The 10,805-nt window shown below is 41.7% G+C and overlaps 2 protein-coding genes across 2 annotated transcripts; both read left to right on the plus strand.

Annotated features, from left to right (window-relative positions):
* Positions 1-3,048: 3,048 nt before the first annotated feature.
* On the plus strand, positions 3,049-4,011 carry LOC117057298 (olfactory receptor 6C65-like). The gene has a single exon (XM_033168139.1). The coding sequence runs from the start codon at positions 3,049-3,051 to the stop codon at positions 4,009-4,011; it is 963 nt and encodes a 320-aa protein (XP_033024030.1).
* Positions 4,012-9,319: 5,308 nt separating this feature from the next.
* On the plus strand, positions 9,320-10,267 carry LOC117057299 (olfactory receptor 6M1-like). The gene has a single exon (XM_033168140.1). The coding sequence runs from the start codon at positions 9,320-9,322 to the stop codon at positions 10,265-10,267; it is 948 nt and encodes a 315-aa protein (XP_033024031.1).
* Positions 10,268-10,805: the final 538 nt, after the last annotated feature.

Genomic DNA, 10,805 nt, shown 5'->3' on the forward strand with positions numbered 1-10,805 from the left:
TATGCCAACTAGTCAAATCTGAGTGGCTGTAAGAATTTCTGATCTGCTAGAATCAACTAAGGTTATTGGAGGTCAAAATTATTCTGTCACAGTTTAATAAAATTTTTTCCTTAAATCCATTCCCTAGAGAATGAATAAGAAGCACACCTTGATTCACAGAGGTATTTCAGCATAGATATTATTATTATTATTATTATTATTATTATTATTATTATTATGAGTACACTTGGAGGTTAGGAAAACATATAATAAAGTTTAAAGTTTATTATATAGCAAAGTTTCCTGCAGTACTTTTAGATAGTCTTTGAAAACTGGAATGGTTTAAAAAAAACAAAAAAAACTAAGTCCCCTAACTTAAATATCAAGGTAAAACAATATACCTTTTAAATCAGCACCCCCTTGCAAAACTGTTGTCATTTGTATTCATTTCTGGGGAAAAGCAACTCTCTTTAGAAGTGAACAAACACTTTCCACTTTGACAAAAATCACTTTTATGACAACATTTTTAGTATTCTGGGAAAAAGTAAAATTAAAATTAAACACCACTTGTCAGCACCCTCAGTTCCCTACTATTGCTCTCAGTGATAACAGCTAGCCAAATCTGGGTGAGTGCACATTTAGATACTTATAAATTACTTTTGGAAAGCATTCAATGAATGAGAGGAGAGGAGAGATGGGCTACAAGGAAAAGTTAGCATCCACTGATGGCCGTCAGGCCACTGCAAGCGTGAAGAACTGGGAAGAAGCTATTTCAGGAGACTGAAATACTCACCATGAAACTGGAAACTCCATTGTAAGGGAGTGTACAGCTCATTTAAGTCTGCTAAGCATTTCTTTGGGAGGAAGGAGAGCGGAAAATGGACCCATTTCCAATCACTGCTGACCGTCACTTAAACAGGCAAAGGAGAGGGGTCATGTCTATAGACAGAGCAAGGGTAGCAAACTTGTGGTCCTATCAAAGTTAACCACCACTGATGTACAGAGATCCAAAAATACATTTTTGCCACCTTCTAAAAGGGTCCTTAAGGGGGCATTATATATAACTACTCTTTCTAGTCATTTTCTTGCTTTGCTCAACATGCTGACAGAGGTGGGGAGGAATGAGTTGGTAGAGCATCTGATTGCACACAGAAATTCCTGTGTCCAACTTCAGATAGGCCTGGGAAAGACTGGAATAATCACCAGGTCCTAACCTAGAGATTGAATTTGTTGCCCTTTGAATCTGGCAGTGGTTTCTGGGAGCTATAGTCCAAACATGTGGAGAGCATGGGTTGGATAAGGCTAATCTATGCAAATTAAAGCAGCTTTATTCCACTTAAGAGTGAACCTTCTCCTCCCAGGATACCTTTAAATAAAGCTTCGCTCGCTAGTATTCTATAGAGAGGATGATGGAAGACATCCAGCCATGAAAAGATTTAAGTGACACAGGAAATCTGTATTATAGATTTGGTGCTGACAGCTGCATCATACCTAGGTGAGGCATATTAAAGCATATTATACTGCTTTGCTTTATAAAGGTATTCAGAGTTTTCTTATTTTCATTATGGGGCAAAAACATCATTTTTTTCTTTTTTTGAGACATATCTAGGGTAGCATCAGTGCCATGTTATATGATTAAATAGTTAACTAATACAAGATTTAGGTAAATAAGCTTGTATTTACTTATTTTTATTTATTTTTTAAGTCTTCAAGAAAAATATATTCTAATATGCACATTTTTGTAGGCATTTTTCCTAATCTACACGTTTTTTTCCAAAGCGATTTTTCATAATATAATGAACTTTGATGTTTTATTGTCACCAATGTGTGCATTTTTATATATATTATAGGAGAATTTGACTACTTTCGCTATTATATTCATTGTATCCGCTCCCTTCCACCTGTTGCCCTTTAGGCACTGCGGCTGGACTCCAATTACACACTTTTTGAAATCTTACAATTCTCTCACAACCATTTTGGGCATAAAGCCTTCTTTGTACTCTGACTTCAAGGCACAGATGTTGTACATGGTGATTTTCTGGCCTGAGCTCTGTGATGGTTAGCAAAGCTGTTTTGGCAATTTTCTGCCATAACCCCATTGGCTCAGCTTGTGATTTTGGTAATCCAACCATTGTCACAGTGGAGTCAGACTCTCTTTCAGGGCAGAGGCAGTCACAATACAGTGGAAATGGTGAGATGAGGTGTTATAGAGCCTGAGGCAAAGGGCATGATGTCACCTCTCCTCCAGGTACAGAAACTGCCTATACGGTGGCAGCTGACTCTTACCTCAACACTGGTGACACAGTGAAGTCCTCTAGCATACTTTAGCTGAAGGAATATATGGCAGAGCATGTGGTACCCACAACTCTGTCCTCCAACATTGCACTGACACCGTTCAGCTTCTGTTCCATAAGGCAACTGCCTCACTCAGCCTAAGTTAGGACCGGCCCTGGTGATGTGCAAATTCACTAACTGCTTTCCTCACACACTATCTCACAAACACTGTCATTAAGTCTTCATTAAGTGGAAGTACTAACCAATAGTGTGAATGTCAATTACCAATAATTATTGGCGGTCCCAATGAATTTCTTTGCAGATATGTTGTCAGACAAGGAGTTTGCAAGTGATCAGCTGATTGATTCAGTGTTTGCAAAGCCTTTGCATGTGTGCTTTGGATAAAAATAGCAGTTTGTAAATGCACATTTCCCCTCTCTCTTTGCAAGTATGGTCAATTGAATCCAGTTGTGTGAATTTCCACTGATTGGTTAGCTCAGTTGGAAGAGCACGTGAAGCTTAATCTTAGCATCTTGGGTTCAAGCTCCACACTGGGCAAAAACATCATTGCATTGCAGGTGTTTTGACTAGATGACCTATGTGGTCACTTTCAACTCTGTGATTCTAAGACTCTGATTCTGTGTCAATGTATGAAACAGGAGGCTGAACAATATGCTTCCCAGGTCTGATCCAGGCAGGCTTGGCTTAACTTCATGATGATGATGATGATGATGATGATGATGCTTATCTATATTCATCTTTTGCCAGTAGATAACGTATGAAAGTCAATACTTTATGGAGAACCAAACAATGATCAATGAGTTTTTACTGCTGGGATTCACTGAGAACAGCAAACTAGAGATATTTTTCTTTATCCTTTTCTTAATCATGTACCTTATGGCTGTAACGGGAAACATGATAATTATCACCATAACTCTCATGGATTTCCACCTCAGGACACCCATGTATTTCTTCCTCCGGAATTATGCCATCTTGGAAATTGGATACACCACTGCTGCCATCCCAAAGGCATTGTTCAACCTTGCATCTGGCAGGAAAACAATCTCGTATGCTGGATGTATAAGCCAATCGTTTTTCTATTTCTTCCTGGGCACCACAGATTTCTTCCTGCTGACTGTGATGTCCTTTGACCGATATGTGGCCATCTGCAACCCCCTAAGGTACACCACCATCATGAACGAGAAGTTCTGCACGCTTTTGGTGCTGTTCTCTTGGATTGGGTCGCTTGCTGTGATTTTGGCCCAAAGTATGCTGTTCCTTCAATTTCCTTTTTGCGACTCAAACATCATTGACCATTTCTTCTGCGACAGCAAACCATTAATGCATCTTCTCTGTGGTGACACTCATTTCCTAGAGCTCTCCGGCTTTATTCTTTCAGTGTTTACACTACTGGGGACTTTAGCTATCACTGTTGTCTCCTATGTGAATATAATCTCAACTGTTCTCCACATCCCAACTGCTGCAGGGAGGCAGAAGGCCTTTTCCACCTGTGCTTCCCACATCACCGTTGTCACTGTCACCTATGGAAGCTGCATCTCTATGTACATCATACCTGAGCGGGATGGTGGGAAAAACTTCAACAAGGTTGTGGCTGTTCTTAACAATGTGGTTTGTCCTCTTATGACCCCCTTTGTGTACAGCCTGAGGAACAGGCAGGTCCAAGATGCTTTGAAAAATGTTTTTTCCTGCAAGCATGTATTTAATAAAATGCAGAGAAACTCATCCAGTTTAAAATGATGGAAGGGGAGTTGTGAACTGGTTAAAAATAGACCCATGATACTTCTTGTGGAGTATCAGAAGCCCAAATAAAAAGAATTCTGCTTAAAACAAAAGCCTTCATTGGTTTGCAAAACCTATGAATTATCACCAGATCCTTATTTCATTGTCTGAAGATCATAGAATTATACAGATATCTAGACATCAGCCAGCCATCTCATTTGTATAGCCGTACTTTAGCACTTTTGTCAGCACAACAACCCTCTGAGGCAGGAAGCCCCAGTTCATACATCCTTCCAGGGTGGTTACAAAGTCCTGGGCCACACCTATACCATACATTTAATGCACTCATACCAATTTAAAAACCATGGCTTTCCCCAAAGATTTCTGGGAACTGCAGTTTACTAAGGGTGCTGGGAATTGCAGCTCTGCAAAGGTTTGACTAGCAACCCTCATGCGGCCTTCGATCTTGTGAAACCTGGGCTTTCTGGCTGGAATATCCTATTGTGAAAAGTCCAATTTGTGAGAGAAGCAAATCACATAAAACAGGTCGCTGTGTGCTTCTAATGCATACACATTTTTGCCAGCATCTACCCAACATTGTTGGCATCAGAATCCCCCAGCCCCATATAATCTCGATTTACCCTTTCAGGCGGAATTCTAATAAACCCCCAAAACACGCACTTACAATATCTGAACAACTACTTTTGCAATACTAAGAGTTGTCTTCAAAATTAGTCCTACTCAGAGTAGACCCATTGAAATTACCGGTAATATAGCTGCCAATTTAGGCCAATTAATTTCAGTGGGTAGAACTTAGTTGGCTAAAGCCCTAAGCTCACATCCGGAGGCTCCCAAAGGAGGCTTCAATCAGCTATCCTGGTGAAAGAATAGTAAAAATGGCTGATCTGTTGCTAGATATGGTCGCTTGTTACAATCTGCTTCACTGGGTCAACAGTGGACAAACTTGATGAACCTTTCCCCCTCTAATAGTTTTCTCATGGAATCTGCCAGTGATAGCTACTGTGGGAAAAATCAGCTTTGGACTGGAGTAATGCACTGGGAGGATGTAAGAAAACCAGTCTGATGTCATACCATCCAAATTCTGGAGATCTAATACCAGGATGTGTGTCTTCGGGGATGCACTCCCAGGCAAGTCATGTGACCCACGCCTCTCTCCACCCTGAGAAAAGTGCTTTTTCGGGGCGAAACGACAAGAGTTTGCAGCACACAGAATGGGTGTTGTGATCTCGCATGGAGAAAAAAGGGATGTCCCATTTTTTCCTGGGACACGCAAGAAGTATGTCATGTTTTGAAGGCGAATCTTAGGGTGGAAAACCAGCTCCACAACCAAAATTTGATGAGGCCTAATTGGTCACATGACCCGGAAGCTGTACACCGGCTCCCTCAGCCAGTAACGCAAGATGAGCACCGCAACCCCTATAGTCGGACACGACTGGACTTAATGGTCAGGGGTCACTTTACCTTTACCTTTAATTGAATCTGAACCTTCCCCTAGAAAAAAACTTTTAGAGCAGCTAACCTGTATTGAGTGCCTTAGTACTGACTATGGACATAGGATGGAGCTTGTACCATTATGAAGATTGGGGGCAGTTCAGAATTATTTCTTCCTTTATGTTGTCCCCTTCCCATCTTGAAATGTGTGTGAGAGATAGAGAGGGAGGGAGATGGTTGAACCAGACTGGACTTTACTTTTCAATGTTTGGCCCAATTCTTCTTGTTACCCGGTGCAGTGGAGACCAAAGGCTTGAAGAAGCTCTTAGGAAATGTAGCTCCTGCGAAGAGGGATTGATTGTTAAGCCACTCTGAGAACTGTAGTTCAGAAAGGGGAATAGGAGTTGCCTAAAAACTCCCAGTGCCCTTAACAAACTACGGTTCCCAGGATGCTTTTGGGGAAGCCATGACTGCTTAAAGTGGTATGATACTGTTTGAAATGCATAGCACATATGGGGTCTAACTTAGGATGAGCACATGAAATCAAACATCTTAAAGCTACACACACACACACACACACACACACACACACAATATATATGTATAATTTTATAGCAGGAAAAAACTGTTACTGCATTTACAGTAGGAGAAAAGTTAGCAAAATCCCTTTGATCATCTCCCTTGGCAGAAGTTTCAGACTGTAGAGCACTTTAATTAATCCAATAAGTTTTATAGGCCGTTGGGGTATCCTGCAGAAAGTTGAACAAAATTAATCTATAGGCATGGGACTTAATCAGTCCACAAAGTTCTGGAGAGTTAGTAGCAAACTTTTTGCTCTCTTGGTACATTAGGAGAAGCAGATAATGAGGTTGGTTTGGAAGGCGAAATCAATTAGCATTTGTTTTGCTACCTGCACACTAATCAGAGAACGAGGCAGAAAAGTTTTGTTTTGTTTTTTAATTGAAAACTATCAGACTTAGATTGTCCAGCAAGAGTCAAGTGGTAAAGTGGAACATCAAACTAATACCTTTGTGATAAATAGAATATACCCCCCCCCCAAAAAAAATCACCCAATGAATTGAGGTTACATAACAACATTCACATAGGTAAAATCTTATTCTATTTATTTCATTATAAGTATTGCGTGGACAGGCGGAGTCCCCTAAACCCCCAAGCAACCCCTGAGCGGAATAATGGCACAAGACAACGTGCTATGGGAGACCTTGGCTCAGGCATTGGGCGTTTATTCTTCCCGGCCCCCAGCTGGGGATCTGGGAAACTTCAGGGTTATGCAGAATGTGTGGGGATTGGGCTGGCTCTGGAGAACATATGTTGAAGCAGAGAGCCCGCCCCCCATTCGCTATCGCTGGAGGGGGAGGGCAATGACAACCTCTCAGTGTATGGTCAATGTCTCCCCCCTAGACCTCTTTAACAGGAACCCTGGTATCGCACTGGGGGCATGGGGTCACCGCCCCACGCCCCCCCCCATTTAGGAAGATGACTAAAGGATTCCGTCCAAGGCCTGAAACCGCCCAAGTTGTGACGTTTTGCTACAGGAAAGGCAAATCCTGGCAATGCAGGGGAATTCCTTTCCGGCCCTTCAACAGCGGCCTTGACATAGCAGCGCCTGCGTACCCGTGGAGAAGAGGTTAACCTGCAAAATTAAGAGTTAATTGAGGGAGTGGAGGGTGGGAGAAGCTCTGGAGCCCGACTGCCGTTTCCCAGGTAAGCTACGCCTTCTATTGTGTGGGCTGGGTGGTCCCTCCCCTTACCTGGCCAATTCCCATGGCAACACCTCCCCCAGGCAGGAATGGATGCTGGCTGAGGTAGGTGGGGGCCACAGGCATCCAGCCTGGGGAGGGCGACGCCAGCCCGAACTGGCAGGAGCTGCTCTGGGGTCCAAGGGGGCTGCGCATGACCACGCAAAAACCGCTCCCCATTTAATGTAGGGAATGATCATTATTGCATTTTATATCCTACATTTCCTCCATTGAGCTCATGGTTGTCCCCCTCCCCATTTCATCCTCACAACAATCCTGCGAGGTGGGTTCAAGGAAAAGAGAGTGACTGATCCAAAGTCACCCAGTGATTTGGTCTCCCGGGTCCTAGTCTGGCCCTCTGACCACTGCACCACCCATTGGCCACAAGCCCATGACCATTAGCCAATGGTGGCACTCACCATAATGACCGGATGCCGTCTCCAGGACCAGAAGCATCATCCTACTGAATACCAGACACAGGGAGACAACTGTGAGAGAGGGCCAATGGGCTTCATAAATGAGTCTAGTTGACCACTGTGAGGAAGAGGATGCTGGAAAATAGGGACGCTTGGAGGGTATGTGATGGTTGATGTTTGGACAGTTTGAACTGGGCAGGATCTACTGGGAATTGTAATCCAAACATAACAAGAGCACAGATTGTAGAAGGCTGATTCAAGCATTGTGACGATCCTCCCAAGGCACCTTTAAATAAAGCTTGCTTAACTGATATTATGTCGACAGAATGAAGGCAAGACAACCAGCTGTGGTAAGATTATAGGATTTAGAAATCTACATGAAAGATAACTTCACCAGGGCTATCCCAGACATGTTACAGAATATTCTACTGATTTGCTTTATTTATAAATGTATTTATAGATTTTTTATTATGGGCTGAACACGACTATCTTTTGTGAGAGAGACATCTAGTGTAGTATAAAAGCATTATTATTTTTTTTGTGTATTCTGTTTTCTTCCTACCTACACCACCAGTCATTGTCCGAAAATAAATATACTATACTTTTACATAATTAAATCATTAAATACGCAATAAAGTTAGAATAAAACCCAAAAGCATAATCTACAAAGCAGTTTGAAATGGGACCATAAATCTATTACTGTGAATATTATGTATCTATCTATCAAGGTCTTTATTTTATGATACATATGAAGCTGGGTGTATTTCTTCAGGAAGGGATATACCATGAAATCATATAAAGCCTTCTTAGAAGTTTGTCTCCTAGAGTTCAACAAGGTTTAATCCTAGGAAAATGGGAATAGGATTGCAGCCTTAATGCTCTATGTACATATGCTGAATTTTCGTATTTGGTTGGATGTAAGGATAAATGGTTGTGTGAATGTTGGTTTCTCTCTGTTCCTCACTTTCTTTACATTCTGAAGTTTGGTTCTCCACATTTTCAAATCGGATTGTGGTTGTGGTTGTTTTTTGTTGTTGTTTTTTTAAAGTCATCCTGAAAAATTGTCAGTATCTCATTGCAAATTTCTCCGATTTCTCCCCAATCCCTAGTTGGAAGATTGACGATGATGTGGTTTGTTTGTTTATTTTAAAAAGAGAAGAAGGTATAGATGAGAAATAAGACTCTTTGTGATCAACAGCTTTATCTTGTAAATGATATTATAAAGAAGCAATAGAAATAAAACAAACACATAATTAGAGGTAAGATAAATCAGCTATCTTTATTTTAATAAGGGCCAGTGAAGTTCTGACCGTCTTGAACAACACATGTTTACATGCAATGTACAGTGAGGAATACTGGTCATTTTCCAAGTGCAGAGTGGTCATGTGGTACCGCAAAATCAATGACAATTTTACAGAATCATGATCTGGAGGAAAACCTATTTGAGCTATCTGTTCTAAACTTCTACTGCTTGCAAGAGGACAAAACATTCTGAATTTTTTATGAGCAACAGAATAAAAGGAACAAAGAATTAGTTGTGGTGTCAACAGAAGACACTTTGACAATTCTTGTCAATGAGGAAGGTCCTGTTAGTGCCCAGAACAGTAGAAGAGCGGAAAAAGAGCCTACTTTGAATCACACGAACTCTAAAGCATATGTGTTTCAACTGCTTGATTGTTCTATACTTCCACATTGGCCATGGGATTGAAAAATCAGAGCAGCATGGAGCAGGTGACTGAGTTCATCTTAACTAGCTTCCAACTTCCTAGGCACTTGGAGCTCTTCCTTTTTGTGGTGCTTCTTGTTGTTTTCCTGATAACAGTATCTGGGAATACCACCATCATCACACTGGTATGTTTGGACAAGCGCCTACAAACCCCCATGTACTTTTTCCTCTGCAACCTTTCACTCATGGAGGTCTTCTTTGTCACGTCTATTATCCCCAAGATGCTGGTGGATATGGTTTCTCAGAACAAAGCCATCTCTTTCTTGGCCTGTGTGGCCCAATGCTATTTCTACTTCTTCTTTGGTGCCAGTGAAACCATCCTTCTTGCTGTGATGGCCTTTGATCGCTATGTTGCCATCTGCAGACCACTGCGCTATGCCATCATCATGAATGGATGGGTCTGCATTGATTTGGTCCTGGGCTGCTGGATCAGTGGCTTCCTTGCTCCTGTTGCCCCAATCATTTTACTCTACCACCTTTCCTACTGTGACTCTAATATTATAGACCATTTCTTCTGTGACTACACCCCAGTTGTAAAGCTTTCTTGCAGTGATGTGCAGGCCCTCCTGGCTCTGGAGAATGTCTTGTGCTCAGTTATGCTCCTCAGCTCTTTGTTTGTCACTCTTCTCTCTTACGTCTACATCATTGCCACCATCTTGTGCATGCATTCCACCAAAGGTCGACTAAAGACATTTTCCACCTGTGCATCTCACATCACAGTCGCCTCCATCTATTATCTCAGTTCAATCTTCATGTATTCTTTACCCAGCCAAGGATACTCCCAAGATGTCCAGATGGGCCTTGCTGTCCTTACTGGGGTGGTTACTCCTTTACTGAACCCTTTTATTTATAGTCTAAGGAATGAGAAGGTCAAGGAGGCCTTCAAAGACTGTCTGAAGAAGAGAAAAATCACACTCTGAAAATGAAGCAACTTGTTGATCCATCCTGCTCTTCCTTTGTTGAACTGTCATTGGTTTGTTCTTCTACAAATTTCCTAGGGAATGAGGGCAAGTTGTAGGGTGATGTGGTCAGTGCTTTTTTTTCTATAAAAAAATGTTTAGGGGTACTCTCATTTTCCTACTCATATTGAATACTGCCCCTCAACAAGGCCAAACTTAGATTCACAAAACATTTAGGGGTATGGGTACCCCTGCATCCCCCCAGGGAAAAAAAGCACTGGATGGGTTAAATCCCACCTAACCTCCAAGGAGCACAAGGTGCTGTGCTTGGTTCTCCCCACTATCCATTCCACCCTCACAACAACCCTGTGAGGTAGGTTAAAGAAACAGAAATACAAAAGTGGGTCATATGACAAGAAGGTTATTACAAAACAAAAACAATGCATCTTTTCTCTCACACACATGGCCAGAAAAAGGAGAACATTGAGCAAATTTTTCTCCATGTATTTTCCATGCTGTTAGGGTTCATGTGGGTAGTAGTCACCTTTTTCCTTTAGAA

The sequence above is a fragment of the Lacerta agilis genome, chromosome 14, assembly GCF_009819535.1.
Source record: "Lacerta agilis isolate rLacAgi1 chromosome 14, rLacAgi1.pri, whole genome shotgun sequence".
Taxonomy (NCBI): domain Eukaryota; kingdom Metazoa; phylum Chordata; class Lepidosauria; order Squamata; family Lacertidae; genus Lacerta; species Lacerta agilis.

Bases quoted from the DNA above. Each gene is read 5' to 3' on its own strand.
- LOC117057298 (XM_033168139.1), top strand. From the start codon at position 3,049: ATGGAGAACCAAACAATGATCAATGAGTTTTTACTGCTGGGATTCACT.
- LOC117057299 (XM_033168140.1), top strand. From the start codon at position 9,320: ATGGGATTGAAAAATCAGAGCAGCATGGAGCAGGTGACTGAGTTCATC.